Below are 21,033 nucleotides of genomic sequence, written 5' to 3'. Positions count from 1 at the left end.
TTTAGGTGAACAAACCCTTTAAATGGGATAAAATGAAGAGAAGGAAATCTTTACACTGTTCAGTTTTATTTGATATCCCTCATTATCATAACATGGAACGTACTACATGCGGTGTGTACAGGAGCAACGCCTCAGCAACATGCTACACAAAATAAATAGTAAAGTCGGAGAGAAGCCATTTCATCAAAACTCTGTTTAGTGCCTCTCTGAATGAGACGGGAAACTGAGGACTTTGAGTAAACTCCCTTTTCTCGTCTTTAGCATTCCAGAATGGAAAAAAAACTTTCATCCAACGCTCTTATTGCCAGACACAGAACATGAGAAAGAAAATGATTCCAGTCCTTGCATAAAATGTACAAAAATGGGTGGAGATCATGAGCCCACACAGTGCATTAGTGAATTAAGAGGGATTTGAAACACATCAGACTAGCTGAGCTCATGTCGAGATGATAGCTGCTTACAGTATATTGTTGAGTACACAAAGCAACACTGTGTGGCCGACTAACTTTGGCCAACCTTTTCAGGCTTGCGCAAGAATTTTTTAGGTCTTTGGTTGGACCCTGTACAGCATGTTGAACGGACAATGTCAAAAGCCTTATAAATACAATCAATAATCCAAAAAGATGCAAAAAAAAGTCTCCCAAATCAGATATCGTACAGATCTGTCTTCGTGTAAGCCGATAAGTAAACGTAACACTGTCACACATGCTGTGGAACTCTGCTTAATCATGCTACTAAAATAACAAATAACTCAACTGGCCTTCTAACAAAACGAGACCGTAACATATATAGTGAGATATGCCTCGCAAAAAATATTGGTAGTAAAAAAAAAAAAAAAAAAGCTTGTTGATCAATGGATCACAGGGAAAGAACTTGTAAATTAATTAATAATATACTTGAAAAAAATCACATATACAGTATAATAAAATAGGGAACTGGCAGTTTTAGGCTGCTGATACTAACTTAAATTTTAGCATTTAGAGTCTGACCAAAAACATCTTGACTTGCGCTTTTTTCAACCTCAGTTTTAAACAAAACTAACTTCCCCAGAACCACTTCCCTGTGTGTAGATGGCAGAAACCGAAAGAAACGTGCAAAATTACACTGTGGATGACCCTCTTTCCCCTTATCGGGGTCAGTTTAGAACTGAGCGTATTATCCATCAAGTATCTAAAAATCAAAACTAGTGACATTTGTGAATACATCATTTAAAACATTACATTTAGTTTGGTTAGCATATGTTTTTGGTCAGTCTTCACTTTAAAATAAATATCTGATTAGTTTTCAGATTTAAACAAAATCAATGCTGTGAGATCAAAATCAATGGATCAGAACTTAAAATCCCCTAAATAGTACCAGTCACACAATAATGACCTTCAAGACATGCTTTTGACCTATGCTGGAAGAGGACAAGCCAATACGCGATTCAATGATACGGCTGCCTCATCGTCAAAATAACATAATTTCTATTCCTCTCCGATTTCCTTCCTGTACCAAAATGACATCCTCTCCCTTCAAAGGGGAGAAAACGCTTACACCTACCTGTAAACACGCTCTCGGACCAAAGTTACATTATTCCTACATCAGTGAGAGACATTTTACAGCACTAGTCCTTCATCTCACTTACTGTACCAGCTAGACTTACAAACCTTTGTTTGTCAACACTCCCCTCAGTAGTATTCAGTCATGTTGTCCCAGGACAAATAATTGACATCATTATTCTGGTCCTGTAGGACAAGATTTCTACTGAATAACTGGCATAACAAGAGTCCGTTCTGACAAGGATATTAAATATCGTCATACATGACAGATTCATCTTAGCAAAGACCTTAAAAACTTGAATACAGCAATAATAATTGTAAGAACAATACCAAACATAACTTAATTCAGTCTAATGTGGTTCTAGATGAGCAAGATGCCCACTTTATGTTTCATTAGGGAGAACACGAGAGGAAAACAAACAGAAACGTTGGAATTAGAGCGCTGAAACTTTCCCACTAGCTCCTTCGTTCCAAGGTTTCAATAAGCTGCTCAAACTCCCGGGATGCAGAGAGCGAACTGTCCAGAGTCAAGAATCAAGTTATTATGATGATGATGATGCTTCTCTTAGAGCCACGAATCAGAAAAGATCAAATGATGGTGCGTTTGGTCCTGGCAGACAGTGGGCCCAGCCCTCAGCTCCAGGACATCAGTCTGACACACTCAGCTCCCCCCGTTCATCTCTGTTGGGCCTTTGGGTACGAGAAGACTCATGCGTCCCGTGGAGCTCGCTGCACTTTTGATCACCTCCATCCATCTGCACACACATCACAACAATAGTTCAAAATGATTCTTCACTTTTATTACAGAAGAAAAAATAACTAAGGCTGTTAATTAAGCATGATTAATAATAATAAAAAAAAAAACTATATAATGTGTATTGTAATGTAAATATTCTATTCTAAATCTGCTTCTCTTAGCCAAAATATAAGCAATTATTTGCAATTAATAATCATATACACTACTGTTCAAAAGTTTGGGGTCTAAGTTATTATTTATTTATATTTTTAAAGAATTTTATTCAGCAAGGATGCATTAAATTGATCAAAAGTAACAGTAAAGACATTTATAATGTTACAAAAGATTTATATTTCAAATAAATGCTGTTCTTTTGAACTTTATATTCATCAAATAAAAAAAATCCTAAAAAAGATTTCCACAAAAATATTAAAGGATTAGTTCACTTTGAAATGAAAATTAGCCCAACCTTTACTCACCCTCAAGCCATCCTAGGTGTATATGATTTTCTTCTTTCTGATGAACATAATTGGAGAAATATTAATAAATATCCTGACACATCCGAGCTTTATAATGGCAGTGATAGGGATCAATGAGTATGAGCTGAAGAAAGTGTCTCTATCCACATCCATCCATCATAAATATGTGCTCCACACGGCTCCAGAGTGTTAATAAAGGCCTTCTGAAGTGAAGCGATGCGTTTGTGTAAAAAAATATCCATATTTAACAAGTTATGAAGTAAAATATCTAAGCTTCCACCAGACCGCCTTCCGTATACAAGTTACGAAGAAAGTGTAAACTGGCGTCGTGTCAATTACACTTTTTCCCCTAAGTTTAATAGGGAAGGTGCATGACGTAGTGTAAGCTTTGTGAACTGCAAGAGGTTTACACTTTCTGCGTACGCTGAATACAGAAGGCGTATCATTGACTTCATTGACTTTTTACAAAAAAAAAAAAAAAAAAAAAACGCATCGCTTCGCTTCAGAAGGCCTTTATTAACACTCCGGAGCCGTGTGGAGCACATATTTCTGAAGTATGGATGTGAATGGAAGCACTCACTTCAGCTCATACTCATTGATCCCTATCACTGCCATTATAAAGCTTGGATGTGTCAGGATATTTATTAATATTTCTCCAATTGTCTTCATCAGAAACAAGAAAGTCATATACACCTAGAAGGCTTGAGGGTGAGTAAAGTTTGGGCTAGTTTTCATTTCAAAGTGAACTAATAATTTAAGCAGCACAAATGTTTTCAAAATTCATTATAGTAGGAAATGTTTCTTGAGCATCAAAGCAGCTATTAAATTGATTTCTGAAGGATCATGTGACACTGAAGACTGGTGTATTGATGCTGAAAATTTTGCTTTTTTTGTAATAATAATTTACACTGAAATCCATTGACAGCCCTAAAATTAAGTAATTAATATGAAAAACCAAAATTATGTTAAAAATATATATTTAAATAACTTTACCTTTCAAATGTATACTCGCTCTCTGCCCTGAAGAAGTAAACATGGGATTTGAACTGCAGCTTGAAGACGTACTCCTTATGGATGCTATCCGATTCGCCTGGGGTGCTGACTGTATAACCTAGCAATGGTAGACTGGCCAGAGGGAAGTCATCCTGGAACAAAAACAAGAATTAACTATTAATTAATTATTCAGGCATCTAGACCTCCTGCAGGAGGTTTAAGCTTTCAGAATGAACATCAAATACATGAAATCAAAGGGATAGTGCGCATTTCAATACCTGATGTGTCTTATAAAAGAACAGGCAGAAGTTGGTAAAGACGACCCAGAGTTTCTGCCAGCCGTTGCTGTTCTTGAACTTCCTTAGGAGGTAACCAGACAGCTGGTTCTGCAATGAAGCGTAACAGTTAAAAATTCAGCTGCTACAACAGTGAAAACCCCTCATTTACAAAGGACCATTAGCACTGCATTAGTGTTTAATGAAATGTACACTGAATGAATAAGCTAAGGGAGAGAGTGCCAATTTTACAAATCAGTAGTTAAAAAAAGAAAGAATTCATAATAATAGAAAGTCAAGATCTTGACCAAAAATAACAATCACATCATTTATTTTCATCAAGAGGTGCAACAATTTTTGGTCAAGATCTTGTATTGACAATGCAAGAGGTGAGAAGTCTCCTCCAGCACATCCGAAAGACTTTCAATGAATTTAAGGTCTGGACCCAGAGGTGCCGATTCATGTGTGAAAATGATTCTTCATGCTCCCTCCTAACCATTCTTTCACAATTTGAGCCTGATGAATCTTGGTTGTTTAAGAAATTAAAAGCTACACACTCCATTAATTAGGGTTAAACGAACTGTAGTCAAACATATAATATGCTAGAAACATAATAATCACAGCAATAATGATCCAGTCATAGACTCTTAATTACTTAAATCCAAACAGCGACTATATATGAACAAGGACGAATGATGTAAAAAGCATGAAAAATTATGTAAGATAGATTTTGATAATTGAGGACCACTCTTGAGGATCACTTTCAGGTGAAGGCTGACCATGAAATGTTCCTCAAATCTCTAAGAAGACTATCACTGGAGGGGTTTTGACTGCAGTGGTACCTGGTTCATGCGCAGGTAGTCATTGAGAGAAAGGTTCTGGTTTCTGTACCAGCACACATGTGTGATGGTGTTGGGTCTCTGGCCCTGACCGAGCAGGTACCGAGGGGGGAGCTCTGGAGACGTGGCTGGAGAACTGAATACTGAGAGCAGGCAGGCAGGCAGGCAAGCAAACAGATCACAGACACAGGAAAAGATGTAAACAGGAAGAAGGACAGATAATGTGATGGAGAGAAAGTGATGAAGACAAAAAGGGCAACAGGGAGCAAAAGAGAAGAAGAACAGAAGACACAAAGTGTATTAGAATGTTAGCTTTCAATCCCTGAGTGGGAGAAAAATGACAGACAGAAAATTCTTCAAATCTGTAGAAAGGAAATGTTAGAAAAAAAAACCAGAAGCATCCATGAAAAAGTTCATTAATTCAGTCACTTTCATTCCAAAAGGCAGTTACTGTTAACACAGAGGAGAGATGGGGCAAATAAAGAAGAAAAAAACATAGAAAGGGGGAGGAGGTGAAGCTACTGGATGTGGCATAACTGGAAAATGAGGGTGAAGAAGGGAGACAGACACAAAAAAAAAAGAGATCCAAGAGTCCTTGCCCCTCATCCACAAGCTTCGGTTGCAGTCCAGACCTCAACAGCCAGGCTCAGAGATGTGTGTGTGTGTGTGTGTGTGTGTGTGTGTGTGTGTGTGTGTGTGTGTGTGTGTGTGTGTGTGTGTTCTTGAATACAAAGCCAAATGGCTTTAAAAAAAAAAAATAAAAACTTGCTAAACAGTGTTTTTGCATTAGAGTACTGACAATTCAGAGTGGAAATGTTCATAGCTGGCGTGAAAATAATACCAAAAAAAAAAAAACGAAAATGTATGTACTGAATTATTTATGATAAAAAGAGACAGACTGACTGACTGGAATTCATTCTTAACAGTCCTAAAGTATGCTTATTTTTCATCCAAAATATTTGGTTCTGATTTTGGAGTGAAACATGACCCACACATTTCTTTGTAAGATTGACCCAAACACATGCTAGAGTCATGTCCTTCATTTGCACACTGCAGCTGTAGTCAAGACCTTCACATCAGGCTCCATGAAGACTTTAAGAGTGTGTGTGTGTGTGTGTGTGTGTGTGTGTGTGTGTGTGTGTGTGTGTGTGTGTGTGTGTGTGTGTGTGTGTGATGCTACCTCTACGGCTAGGCTGTGGTCAGACATAGAGACGCTGGTGTTGCGGTGCCAGCACACATGCATGGTGGTGTTGGCCCTGTGGTGGCTCTGCTTGTCCAGAGAGCAGCGGGAGGAGTTCATATCATCCTCTGACTCCTGCTCCAGAGACATCTCATCTGATGATCCTTATGATTGTGCGGAGGGAGAGCAGGAAAGGAGCAGAGAGGGGAGAGAAGGGAGGGGCAATTGGAAGGGGTGGGGTTTACATCTACTTCAGGATCAGTGATAAGGAGGCTAAGGGATAAAAACACATCACCTTTGTGGATAGTGGAGTATGTCGCAAGCAGGCTTGAGGTACTTACTGTTGGAGCGATCACACAGGTTTGGGTACAACAGAACGTCTGATTTCTCCTGACATTTCTTTGACATATCAATAGCCATGTTCAGATCTTCGATCCATTTGTTCATCTCTACTTTGGAGCTGTGGAGGAAAGAGAGAGAGAGACACTTACTGAAATATGAACAAAAGACAAATATTAAAGGAAATATAAGAATAACATAATATAATATAATATAATATACATTACAGTTCAAAACCTTGGCCTCTGTAAGATTTTTAAAATGTTTTGAAATAAATCTCTTATGCTGAACAAGGCTGCATTTATTTGATGAAAAACAATAAAAACAGTAATATTGTGAAAATACAATTATTACAATATACAAAAAACTCTATTCTATTTTAATACAATTTAAAATGCAAATTATTTCTGTGATGGCAAAGTTGAACTTTCAGCAGCCATTACTCCAATTTTCAGTGTCACATGATCCTTCAGAAATCAAATATGCTGATTTGTTGATCAAGCTTTTATTATTATTATTATTATTATTATTATTATTATTGATATTGAAAATAGTTGTGCTGGTATAATATAATATAATTAATATAATTAACATAACATAACATAATATAATATAATGTTTAATAAAAAGATAAGATATTAAGATATTAGGGTTAAGTGCAGAGTTAATATTTGAGAATTAAGCTGTAAAGTATTAATTTAGGAGCAGTGTTAATTTCGCTGACGAATAATTTTCGTCAACAACATTTTTTCACAGAAGAAAACGAGACAATGACTAAATAAAAATGTGTTTTGAATGACTAAAATCTACGACTAAAATCTACTCTAATTTTCGTCAAAGAATAAAAACGAGACGAAAATGATAGAGAGGGACGATTTGGGAAGATATCCAGTCAGGGCTGCTGTCCTGTGTGATGAGCACATTTGAAGTGTAACGTGCTGATCTAACCACGGGAAAAGCGGCGCTGTTGCGCGCTCTACAGGCTCGCCTAGCAGCACATCTCACTGCTGCGCAATCAATGAATAGCGCACATTTATGCCAAGCGATTACTTATGACAATGTATTTTATCTCCCTCATCTGAACTTAAATGAGCAGCCTGCTACAGTGCAGACTACATACATTTCAGAATAAGAGTCACAGTGTATTTCAGGATGGTTTATTATTATTTTTTCCCCTGGTCATTATTGTTATTTTGTTTACACAAACTGTATTTCACTTAATTTAATTTCTATTTAATTCATAGTGAACTACTCTATCTTCTGACACTGGAAGGAAAGACTAAGAACATTATTTGACACATTATTCTATATATTTTACAGGTATAAGGGTTATTATAGTTAACTAAACCTCAAACCATAAAAAAAAAATCTTCATTACTTGAAATAAATGTTAACTGAAATTAAAAAAAACAAAACACACACATATATATATATAAAAAGTAAACCTATTTTATTTAAACTAGTTTCCAAGCTTCAGCTTAACCTGATGTACTACAATAACTAAAACAGAAATAAAAAAAAAATAAAAAAACTATGTAAATATTTAAAAGCAACACCTAAAAGACAGACACAAAAATTACTAAAACTTTTAACTAAAATTGCAATGAAAGCAGAAAAACTAAAAATCAAATCTAATCAAAATTTTAAACAAAAACTCTAATAGTACCTCAATGATAAGTGTGTCAGTCCCTGACAAGTACTGAATTGAGCTCTCTTTCGTGTCTTTTTTCACTTGAACGGTCAAAAACCGTCCGCTTTGGCGAGTAAAGTACAGTTGGTTGTCTTAAGTGAACATAAACAGTTTGGAGAATATCAGATGTATATCAGTGTATTGGATCTGTGTATTGTTAGAGAAATGCTTACTTAATGCATTACAATTTAACAAAATTAGATTTTAGTTAACTAAATCTACTGTAGATTTAAACTAGACTAAAACAATTTCCGATGACTAAAATATGACTAAATGGCATTTTAGTCAAAAGACTATGACTAAAACTAAATCAAAATTTGCTGTCAAAATTAACACTGTTTAGGAGATATGACAACAGCAGGTTTCCAACTAAGAATTGTATAAATACATACATTAATAATAATAATAATAATAAATATATATATACATATACATATACATATATATATATATATATATATATATATATATATATATATATATATATATAATTTAATAAAAATGTATAAATTTGCAGGAAAAAAACATTGCAAATGTATTTGTTATTAATGTTCTGTTTAAATATTAAGTGATCTCATTAATTCAACAGGCTGCAAAGAGTAGTGCATTTCCAAAAATTGTTAATGGACCTGTTAATAGAATAATTAAGGAATTAAACCCCAAATCATTAAATTCATCATGATTCCCAAGACCTAGTTAAACGCATTGTGAAAGCTGTACTGAACTCTGTGTACTGAACACGCTCTGTGTCTCACCTGGCTGCCACTACAATGGTCCGCTGAGCAGAATATATGGTGAAACAGTGAGGGACAGACCACTCATTCTCACTCTCCTCCACCTGCAAAACATTTAAACACAGTCTAGACTAGGCCTCCCAGTCAAACCAAAGGGATCTGCATGACTCACATTCTTTAGTATCATGTGACTGATCCCATCCCCATAAATGTCAATAATCTACTTGTTAACATCCTGACTACTAGTAATCCTCATTTCTATTGATGCCGGGAAGGGACAGCAGAAGGAGCCGAGAGGGAAGTGCAAATGTTGTGGGCAGACTTTTGAAGGTGTTGTTTGGGAGTAGGGATTGTGGGATTTTCTTCATACTCACCGGAGCGTCCAGCACAATGAGCTGCGAGTAGGAGCGAAGCACAGACAAGTCCATTGTAACAGTATGTATTGTAAATGTGTTTCTCATTTGGCAATAAATACTACCGTTAAAAGGTTTGGGGTTAGGGTTTGTTTTTAAGTCTCTTATGCTCACTAAAACTGCATTTATTGGATTAAAATACAGTACAAACAGTAATATTGTGGGGGGAAAAAAACAATGTTAATATATTTTGAAATGTAATTTATTCCTGTGGTGACAAAGCTGAATTTCAGAAGCCATTAATCCAGTCTTCAGTGTCACGTGATCCTTTAGAAATCATGTTAATATGCTAATTTGGTGCTCAAGAAACATTTCTTATTATTATCACCAATTCATAAAATAGTTGTGCTGCTTAATATTTCTGTGGAAACAGTAATACATTTTTTCAAGATTCTTTTATGAATATAAAGTTCAAAAGATCAGCATTTATTTGAAATATAAATATTTTGAAAATTTATAAATGTCTTTACTGTCACTTTTGATCATTTTAAATGTGTCCTTGCTGAATAAAAATATATTTCTTTAAAATCAAAATCTTAATGACTCCAAATGTGTTTTTTTTTTTTTTTGTTTTTTTTTTTACAGTATAGTCGATTATTGGCTATATTAATAGACAGCTTGACATCAAGTGGAAAATAACACAATACTACTCTCCTCCTCTGAATGCCAGTTCTTAACACTTGTAAACAGTCCTTGTAAGTGTAACTTTGAACATGAGTCTCATTTGAAATGAGGGCCAGGACAGAGTCCACATTCAAATTCTATTTAACGGTCGATACTGCACATAAGGTCTGAAAGATCACTGCTCTACGAAAACAAAGCTAAGATGTGAGACAGTGCAGATGTTTAGAGAAAAAAAGCTAGCGTAAACGTCATTTATCACCGCCTGCCCGTGTACTTTCATCTGAGAGAAATCCAGCATGCCACATTAATTCTAACTTCGCTTAAAAACACCATGTTACTGAGAGAGCCCTCTTGTTTAAAGATGGGCAAATCATCTCAGCATAGCACATGTGCAGACTGTTTGACAGAGTCATTTATCAAAAGGGCTTTTCAGGCAAACTGGTTAATGTGAGAGATGAGACTTTTTGATGTGATAAAGATACAACTGAGTAAAACTAAGCTGAAGTGTGTGTACTTTTTGCATGCTATGTGGGTAAAAATAGCCGTTACAAAAAACAAACAAAAAATTAAATAAAATGTCACAATCAGTCAAGTAATTATGATAATTTAGCTGCTAAGTATATTATAATTAGTGCTGTTATGTCAAACAACTTGACTTTTTTTTTTTAAATCTGTTGAGTGAATGATTAAAAAAAAAAAAACTCACTAATAATACTATATAAAACACTCACTAGTCACCATCTACTTGTGTAATAATGAAATGTACAAAAAGTATCACAAAATGAGACAACAAATCAGAATCTTTTTTGCTGAACAGAATCAAAAGATTTGAGTAAGTGGGATGAATCAAATTAATACACACTCACTGCATCTCAATATGCTTACTTTGCAACTACAGGTGAAAAACAGTACAGCAAAAGAGTAGTATGACCAAATGTATCATATTTTTAAAAAAGAATGTAAAAAGCACCCGGATGACCTACTACTAATGCTGGAAGCGCACATTCGATGAACACTTTACTATCCCATGAGGCCACAGGAAAGCAGTCATGAATGGCAGGTAAGCGACACAACTGACGCAGCAGGTCAACATCACAAAGGCAACATGGAGGATGCGGTATGCATACTACACACACTCATACTATATAAGAAATATTTTTTTAATGATTGTGAAGTAAACTGAAATATTTTACCTACTCAGAAAGCATGTGAAATCGGACAGTCTTTGTCATGTAATGCCAAGATTTGTCAGGCCCTTTTTTGGAGTCGATTCAACTTTTGGAGTTGACTCTCGATTCTCAAGCCCTATGAATCAATTATTTTTGGGATAGACCCCAAGCCCTAACTGAACGTCATTTGCTGAACTGACGTAACATGAGATCATGTGACAATGTGTAGAATACCTTTTGAAATGTGCATCACTGCATACTCTTTCACATGCTATAGCAGTATATAGTCTATTTTATTCAGTATGAAGTTTGTGAGAATTCCATTCCAAATGTAATTCCTGGGAATACTCACAATCATCCCATGTAGAGGAAGCTGTCCATGAACTTTGAACTGATTGGTTGCAGTCACCCCTTTGCTTGTGTACAGCAGCATGTCTGAAAACTTAGATACAAACGTTTTGATCAGCAGAAACAGACATTAAAAAAAAAAAACAACACACCAAAACAGACTAAAAGTTCAGTCTTACAAGAAAAAACATCCTCTGCTGCAAACCCTTCTTGGTGAGCTTATAAAGACAACCTTCCCTGACGAATTCCTGAAAGAGAAGCAGGAAACAAAATCAACTGTCATTCACAAGGCTGCAGATTATTAATTCTACTTTGAGATTTTATTAAAAAGGTGTACAAACAATTAAATACTGTAATTTATTAAATATAATGCAGAAACAAAACTGCAACTCCAGTTTCCTTGATTCTGAGGAACTCTTCATATTGTAAGATGCCAATATGTGACACTGAATCCATTATGCTTGCAGTATTGGTTCAGACAGAGCCCTAACCACTACATTACTATCATCCTGCCAGTGGTGTACCACAAATCTTAGAGACGAGCAATGAAACAAAGCAGTGATTGCCAAGACAATGAGCGTTTGTGTTGAGGTGAAATAGCTTTGCCAGTGATGGAAAACATACATGAAGTTATTTTTGTTACTTTCCTCTATATTTTTTCCTATTCTGAGCTGAAACATTATCTTCAAGCTTATAGATTTATCTTTTATATTATAGACTAGGGCTGGGACAATACATTGATTCTCGATTCACGATACAAAGAATCTCAGCTTTTAATTCAATGAAGACACACATTCTCTTAAAAAGGCTTGTTGATCTTGATGTTAATACAAGGTTAGTCCTCTGGATTAGAAACTTTCTTTCCTGCCGTCCACAGAGGGTCTGTGTCAGAGTTAATATGTCAGATGTGCTCACTTTAAGCTCAGGCTGCCCACAAGGCTGTGTTCTTTCCCCTGTGTTGCTTTGGAAATTGTGGAGAATTTTAAATATCTTGGCTCAATTCTGGACTCACAGGTGGGCTTTCTTCTCAGACAACTCAGTGGCCTTGAAGTTAGTCAGAATGTTTTATAACTTGTTTACAAATCCACTGTAGAGAGTGTATTATCTTTTCATATCCCGGCCTGGTGTGAACACTTCAACTGTAGATCGAAGAATAAACTCACCAGAATTGTGTCAATAGCAAGCAAAATTGTTGGCAGACCACAGAAGCCCTTAGTACAACTCTATGCTGAAAAGGCAAGGAAGAAGGCGAGGAGTATTCTTGCAGATAGTTCTCACCCTCTGTTTAGCCATTTTGAGCCCTTGAAATCAGGTAGGTGCTACAGAATCCCTCTTGTGAATAAAAATGTGCTTAAGCGGTCAATCATTCCAAACGCCATTAAAATTCTCAATCAGTGTTTGACAAACCAAATGACAGTGGCATGAACTGTAATTTTATGAAATGTGAATCTGTCTGCTTTTGTTGTTTTTAACATTATCTGTATGACTATTTTATGGGCTGGTGAGCCAAAGACAATTTTCCACCTCAGTGGACAATAAAGACATACAGTACAATACAATCTGATACATTCCGATGTATTGTGATTCACTCTCAAATTGATTCTGAGCTTAGTTTTTAACAGCAGATGGCACTACGTGCTTTAGAAACACCCATACTCTGCTTGCTTCCAGTTCCTTTACACACACCACTTAAACCTAAAGTAATCATTCATAAAGTTCGAAAAGGTTGAAGCGAATTACAAGGGTGTTCACAGTGGGCTGTGTTTACATTGATCTCACGTCATAAAAAGCATTCCGAGCCGAGGTGCAAGTTTACCAAAGGGACAGCAACCAAAGTCATTGAAGATAATCAAAGAACAATGGTAACAGCGAAAATTACTCACTGCTCTTAACTAAAGAACTTTTGTAGCTTTAATAATGATTAATCTATATTTAATTTAGGCTATAAATCATGCAGTTTATATCTGTTAGACAGGTAGGAAGGGCACAGGTAGCCTAAATATGACATTTATTATGGGTTTATGTGACGATTGTTCTAAGTTTACTTAAATTAAAAGTTTTGAAGCCTAATAAATGTAAAAAAAATAGCTTTCAATTACACTGTAATGTTGAATGGCTATACTTTATGATGGAAAAAAATCAATTTCATCGAGACACCAGTAGCTGTATTAGTATCAGTGATACTGGCCTTCATTCATAAAAATATGCCATTAAACAAGTATTTAAAATGTACTGTCTTCATGTTGTTTCTATATGTTGTTTTAATTTGGAGATTAACTGCAAAATTATTACATTATAAAATATATTAAAAACGTATAAAAACTTAAATGTGTTTTTAATTACGATTAATCACAGAAAAAACGTGTGATTAATCGAGTTAATTTTTTTAATCGATTGACAGCACTAATATTTAACCACTTACATGACCACTTGCAAGCCAAATGCACTATGGCTGTCCAGCACTCTTCTTCATGAGCATTTGAGTGTGGGTTAAAAACTAGCGTAGAGCGCTATCTGCTGTTAAAAACTAAGCTCAGAAATTCTCAAGAGAGAAAATATAAAAATCTATCCAGAATCATTGTATCGCGGATCGATGTATTGTCCCAGCCCTTTTACAGATTTCTGCCATTTAAAAAGTGTAATTCTAGCGCTGATGCTACATTTTAAACTACTTCATATTTACATTTTTGTCTGACCATGACCATAGTGTAAATGGCTCATAACGTTTTAAGTGGCTTATAACTTTGAAAGGCGATGTTCTATACAATCATGCATCCACCCGCTTTGACTAACCAAAACTTCATGTACAAGGTAACAACTCACTCTTCCTGGAGCTGTAAGGTTCTCAATGCCAATCAGATCCCTCTGAAGTTCTGTCAGCTTCTGAAAGTTCTCCAGTCGAATCAGACTGCTCTGCAGCTGAGCAGCAATCTCTGCAACTTCTTTTAAGGCCTCTGCGGAAATTGAACATTTACAAGTTTATTATCATCCTCAGATCAAAAATAAAAATGTTTTTCTAGTAAAACACTTATTTATCTGGGAGCAGGCCCACCTTTGCAGTCTTCATAGTCTCTGTGTTGTGGGGCGTAATGTTTACACAGACGCTCCAGGATGAGTTTGTAGTGCATGAGTCTCTGGATGGGCTTCAGCAGGAAGGTGTTGAGTGGTAGGTAGCACACCTTCTGTAGCTCAAACTCCTTATACACTGTCTCCAACTTCTTTACACGCTTTGTGGCTTTCTCAAGCTCTGTTAACACCTCATCATGCTTCTGCAGGTAGCCTGTGAACTCCTGAGGATATGAAGGCAACAACCTCAAGACATAAGTAATGAATAGGGGTGTGACGAGATCAAAATGTGATGAGATTTCTCGTCAAGGTGAAAAGCTGTCTCGCGATATTGCCATGACGAAGTTTGAGGGTGAAACTAGGATAGAATATTTCACCGCTTTGTATACATTACGCCTCCACTGTCGTTTTGCTTTGTATAGAAATAAAAACCATTTAATTCAGTTGGATAACGGTCACTTCAATCCCATCCAGCTCATATAACAGGAGCTGCAGAGCCGTACTAGTGCAGGAATCAGATTTCACTGATCACGTGACGAGAGTAAATGATGAGATGACTGACAAGACCATGGCGGAGGATTCGTTGCACAACAGAGCACAATGTCTCATCTTGTAGAACAGTGGTCGGCAATAGGCGGCCCGCGGGACAAAACTGGCCCGCTCGCAGCCAGATTATTTTGATAGCGGCTGGTTCTGAAATAGATCTGTCTGGAGAGCGCAGTTCATGGTTGCATAGGAACGACAGACGGGCCGCACTTTCCACGCGTTTTTAGACGCGACAAGTGAATGGCTCCTAATATTATATTCTTTGCAAACAGCGACAACTTCGTTGCAGATAAGACACACTGGCTTTGCATTCACAAAACTAGGTAGGATGAACGCATAGTTGTCTTTCCATTCTTCTATTTTTGCTGTCAACTTTCCTCTTTAGACTCTTTGATAGTGACTAGTAGACTCACCAGCTAGCTTAAATGTTAACATCACTCTGCACACAATGTAATAGCGTACCTCCAGCACGTAAATAATTTAAAAAAAAAATGCAGTTTAGTATGTGAGGATGCCAAGGAATAATTTTGAGTGTAAAAGTAGGCTACGTCAAATAATTATTACAATAAGTTAGGCTCCATTGTGTAACAAGCCAATTAAAATGATACACATTTATTATTTAACAATATGGAAAGAGGAAATATAACAGTTTGTTAAGAGCATGACTCAAACATGCCAATAATGGGCTTATTCAAGTCCTATTTTATTTTTTGAGTTATTTTTATCCATTCCGCATCTCCCACATATGTGTGTTTTAGCAAGGCGGTCTGTGTTGCAAGTTTGTGAATGAAGATACTTGCCAGGTTACGTGTCACTACCCTGCTTTATTAATTTACCCAGTGTAAAACCCGGACACTGCCACACAAATGTGGCTTTTTGTTAACGGCTGTCCTACTACAGGATTTAACACAGAGTAACAGCTCACTACAAGTTACAAAAGACACTGTAACAGTCTGTCACAGGCAATTCTAGTTGCATTTTTCATCAATTAATTTCTTAAATTATCCATTGACTATGTTCTGGCCCGCCATCTAGTGGCAAACTTACTTGCCGACCCCTGTAGAATGCGTGCTCAGCACCGCAGCTCCCTATTCACAGAGTACACGCGAAAGCGAAAGTAAAACGACAGCGCGCATTCAAACCGATTTTAATACCCCGCATTTTGAAAGGGGCTCTCTGATGCATGCAAATATCTCCCAATATGAAAGCTATCTTAGGCTGGGCTATGTAGTTGTAACCATCTCTTAGCTCTGTATCATGCATGAATACAAATTTGGTCTCTATTTAGTGACTTTGATTATGGTTGCACTTAATAAGACTAAAAGAAAAATAGGTTATTCATTTTACTGTTTTTGTTTCTATGATCAATTCGTGGAATGGAGTTTAGTTATGAGGTCAAAAGTTGTAGAAACTCATAAATCATGTACAGTTCTAAGGTTTGAAGAGACTCATATGAAAGCCAGTCAGTTGAGTTTGTGGCAAAACCTTTTACAGTGCTTAAGTATTTTCTTTTACGGCATATGATATTTCATACTCAGAAAGTAGAACTGAAATGGCATTCATTATAAAATGATTAGTTAAAACATTTCAAATGCACCTGCTTTTCTAGTTATGTATTACATCATTGAGGATTTCTTTAAAAAAAAAAATACTGTGTAAAATACTGTCTCTCGTCTCGTTCTTGTGAACTCAATCTCATGTCTCGTCTTGTTTGTGAGCTACCTGTCTTGCGCCACCCCTAATTATGAATGATCTAAATATGATTTTAAATTATGGATGATCTTTGGGAGTTTATAAACTTAAACTCAAAGTTGTTCTTGTTTGTAGAACCAAACTATAACCTCACCTTCAGAGCACACATGTTGCGCAGCATTACATCTCCAATTCGTTGGTAATCTCCTTTTACATGAGCGTTAGAGCGCCCCTCCCTGAAAACATGTTAAATTCATTAACAGCTAAGACAAAACATTTTTCCAATCATTAAGCAAATGAAAACTTGTATAACATTGTCAACAAGTTACATTGTAATAAATGAGAAGGACAAGTACCAGAGAGCCAGTCTTTGGTCAATTTCTTTGAGAAAGCCTCTGTGGAACTCATATATGGGGTCGATGTTGGAGAACAGTAGGGTCATGAGACCCTCAGGCATGGCATTTTCTTTAATCACTGCACTGCGGAACCACTGAAGACATACACACACACACATTCATGATTAGGCAGTTCAAAGCCAAACATCAAGAAAGCATCAAAAGAAAAAGCCCTCCTAATTGACACAACATAGAGCATACACAGTACAGACTCCACAGCACTCTTCTCCAGACAAGCTTCACACACTAAACTTGTTATACTCATGAGTCACAAGAACAGACAACTCTGCTCACCACTGTGATGACCTCCAGATCCTTCAGGTAAGTCCGCTCTGTTGTCAGAATCTCTTTAGCAATGAAGTAGGCTTTGTCAGTGGGATATCTCTGAAAAAGAAAGCATACTTAAAACCCCTCTTTGATTAAACCCTCTAAACACTATTTACTTGGCAAGGTAAGTTAATTTAACTAATTAAAGTTCTATGAAACAACTGTAAAATGTAGAACTAGAACATGACATGTAGACCTCAAACTTAGAACTCAGAAGTTAACACCTCAAACACAGAAAGCTGAATTTAACTTACAAATTAACATGGTTAAGAACTTCAAGGTTAAATGTAAACCTAATACTTATAATATAGAACTTAGATAAAAAACCCCAGAAAGAAGTCAGAAGTCAACCTCTAAGAAGAACCTAGAATTTAACTTAAATTAGCACAGTTTAGAACTTAGAAGTTAATGTAGAACTTATAGGCCCGGTTTCACAGACAGGGCTTAGATTAAGCCAGGATTAAGCCTTAGATCAATTAGGGCAATTAAGTAGCTCAGCGTTCCTTAGAAAAAAAACATTACTGGTGTACATCTTGAGAAAAATCAATGGCTCTGACATATTTTAAAGGGTTAGTTCACCCAAAAATGAAAATTCTGTCATTAATTACTCACACTCATGTTGTTCCACACCCGCAAGACCTTCGTTCATCTTCGTAACACAAATTAAGATATTTTTGATGAAATCCGATGGCTCAGTGAGGCCTGCATTGCCAGCAAGACAATTAACACTTTCAATGCCCAGAAAGCTACTAAAGACATATCTAAAACAGTTCATTACTACAGTGGTTCAACCTTAATGTTATGAAGTGACTAGAAAAAAACAAAATAACAACTTTATTCAACAATATCTAGTGATGGGCGATTTCAAAACACTGCTTCATGAAGCTTCGAAGCTTTACGAATCTTTTGTTTCGAATCAGTGGTTCGGAGCGCTTATCAAACTGTCAAAGTCACATGAAACGAGTAAACGAGGCTTTGTTACGTCACGTGTTTCGAAATTTCAATGGTTAACAACACTGGGGGGAGTTACTTTGGCAGTTTGATACGTGCTCCGAAACACTGATTCAAAGCTTCATGAAGCAGTGTTTTGAAACACTTGTAACGTAACAAAGCCTCGTTTACTCATTTCATGTGAAACAAAAGATTCGTAAAGCTTTGAAGCTTCATGAAGCAGTGTTTTAAAATCGCCCATCACTAGATATTGTTGAATAAAGTCATTATTTTGTTTTTTTAGGCGCACAAAAAGTATTCTCGTCGCTTCATAACATTAAGGTTGAACCACTGTAGTCACATGAACTGTTTTAAATATGTCTTTAGTAGCTTTCTGGTCATTGAAAGTGTTAATTGTCTTGCTGGCAATGCAGGCCACACTGAGCCATCGGATTTTATGAAAAATATCTTAATTTGTGTTCCAAAGATTAACGAAGGCCTTACAGGTGTGGAACGATGACAGAATTTTCATTTTTGGGTGAACTAACACTTTAAGATATGTCAGTGCAAGTTGCTTTCAGTTAAAACAGCTCAAACATGCACTTTAGTCTAGGACTAGGCTTAAAGGATTAGTCCACTTTTAAATAAAATTTTCCTGATAATTTACTCACCCCCATGTATTCCAAGATGTTCATGTCTTTCTTTCGTCAGTCGAAAAGAAATTAAGTTTTCTGATGAAAATATTCCAGGATTATTCTCCTTATAGTGGAATTCAATGGCGTTGAAGTAAACAATGGAGTAAATTATCAGGAAAATTATTTAAAAGTGGACTAATCCTTTAAACCTTGTCTGTGAAACCAGGGGATAACATATCATTGAAATTAAGGTAGAACTGAAAATATATAATAATATAGAAATTAATGTTAAAGCTAGCCAAGAACACTGTACAACCTTAAACAAAGAACCTAGAACTGAATTTAGAAATGAACAAACTGTAGCTTATAACTTAGTAAGTTAACCTAAAACTTATCTTTTGCAATGAATGTAGAACTTATACCCCCGGTTTCACAGACAAGGCTTAAGCCTAGTCCCAGACTAAAATGCATGTTTGAGCTGTTTTAACTGAAAGCAATTTGTACTAACATATCTTAAAATATGTCAGTGACATTGTTTTGTCTCAAGAAGCACACCAGTAATGTTTTTTTTTTTTTCTAGGGTAAGTTTATAAAAGCTACTTAAATGTCCTAATTTAACTAAGGTCTAATTCTGGTTTAATCTAAGCCCTGTCTGTGAAACCAGGCCATAGAACTTAGAACCAAGACATTAACAAAGAAACAAACATAGAAGGTAGCCTTAAACATAGAACATAAACATAGAACATAAATTTAACATGGAAATTAGAAGTTAGAATCAAGCTGTTAACACAGAACCTAGAAAAGCAAGGCAGAACTTAGAACTCATTTCAACTTAACTTCAATTAACTTGGCAATATTAAGTTAGTAATATTTGAAGAGAAGAATTACTTGAAACTTTAATATATTTAAAGTTTCAATATCTGATAAATCTTAAGTTGAAGGCAGGGCATTTTAGGTTAGCTGTGCACACCAAGGTAACAAAAAGCTAAAAAACTCCTTAAATCAACCCCAAAATCACAGGGTCATTGTCATAACAAGCTGCAATCTATCACGTCCCATCAAAGGCAATGCAAGCCAAATGGTTCTTGTGTTAATCAAACCCAAGCATGCCCTAAGATTTTTCAGCTCTTATTGAGGCCTGGGCAGGTTGGCATGCGATCAGTGTACCTTCCTCCTGCCCTCTTCGTCTTCCTCTAGTCTGGCACTGCCCACCTCATTCAAGATGGGACTCTGCAGGGGTGAGGGTGCCTGGCCGGGAAGACTGAGGGTTGACATCTGGAAGGAGGGCGACAGACACAGAGCACCCTTGGCATTGAAGGGAGACAGCTGTGGGCTGTCAATGGCTGTCAGTGAGTCTATGGGATGAAAAAAGAGAGGAAGATAATACTGTTAAGACAAAAGGCATAATGAAAATAATGATAATAATAATATAAAAGCCAATAAAATAGGTTTAGAAGTTTGTTAAATATTTAATAAAAATAATAAATCAAGATGCAAATAGTAACCACTTAGTAAACGCCTATTAACCACTCTGAACATGCTAGCAACCACTAAAGAACAAGCTATCAATTGCGCTTGCAATTGCACTAAAAAAACACTAAAAAAATACACACAAAATAGATATTCTTCATGCTTCTTGTTAATTCAGTAAACCTGTCATCCTGTCCTGAATCTGACAGATCAAAGAGACAATTCAAAGTGCTATTAACATAAAATGGCAAATTTTAGAAAATATTTGGTCAACAACAGAATCATTTACTTCTGCTATTTGGACAAAGCAGAACAGCGAAAGATATAATACACCAGGACACATGGCCGGTCCGACACTTTCAGCCATTTTTTGCAGCGCAATAAAACAGCAATGAGAGAAAAATAACATCCATTTCCTTTACCACAGACTATTTTATTAAAAAAAATGAAGATAAGAAACCTGAATACAAAAGCAAGATAACACTATGCCTATATAAAGAGGGACAAATATGAGAAGGGGGAAATGGTTTCTTCCTCAAAGAGGAGCAGCTCACGGGGGAAAACAAGAATGTGTGAGGCTGGGCATAAACAAGGAACTCCAGATAGAAAAAG

The 21,033-nt window shown here is 36.2% G+C and overlaps 1 protein-coding gene across 2 annotated transcripts in view; it reads right to left on the bottom strand.

The window, feature by feature from the left end:
• Positions 1–49: 49 nt before the first annotated feature.
• Positions 50–21,033, bottom strand: part of farp2 (FERM, RhoGEF and pleckstrin domain protein 2) — a 64,094-nt gene continuing 43,110 nt past the window's right edge. Inside the window, exons 14-27 of one of the 2 annotated variants that reach the window (XM_051896789.1) lie at positions 20,119–20,306; positions 17,354–17,443; positions 17,021–17,154; positions 16,819–16,900; positions 14,413–14,650; positions 14,184–14,314; positions 11,540–11,608; positions 11,365–11,454; positions 8,828–8,910; positions 6,385–6,503; positions 6,044–6,207; positions 4,028–4,135; positions 3,750–3,901; positions 50–2,296 (exon numbers count right to left, since the gene is read on the bottom strand). In XM_051896789.1, coding sequence (XP_051752749.1) covers positions 2,203–2,296; positions 3,750–3,901; positions 4,028–4,135; positions 6,044–6,207; positions 6,385–6,503; positions 8,828–8,910; positions 11,365–11,454; positions 11,540–11,608; positions 14,184–14,314; positions 14,413–14,650; positions 16,819–16,900; positions 17,021–17,154; positions 17,354–17,443; positions 20,119–20,306 — 1,742 coding nt within the window. In that variant the 3' untranslated portion in view covers positions 50–2,202. The remainder of the gene's footprint in view (positions 2,297–3,749; positions 3,902–4,027; positions 4,136–6,043; positions 6,208–6,384; positions 6,504–8,827; positions 8,911–11,364; positions 11,455–11,539; positions 11,609–14,183; positions 14,315–14,412; positions 14,651–16,818; positions 16,901–17,020; positions 17,155–17,353; positions 17,444–20,118; positions 20,307–21,033) is intronic. The other variant, XM_051896790.1, reaches the window with a different exon arrangement.

The sequence above is a fragment of the Ctenopharyngodon idella genome, chromosome 6, assembly GCF_019924925.1.
Source record: "Ctenopharyngodon idella isolate HZGC_01 chromosome 6, HZGC01, whole genome shotgun sequence".
In the NCBI taxonomy this organism is placed as follows: Eukaryota; Metazoa; Chordata; class Actinopteri; order Cypriniformes; family Xenocyprididae; genus Ctenopharyngodon; species Ctenopharyngodon idella.
This window is presented reverse-complemented; position numbering and strand designations above follow the sequence as displayed.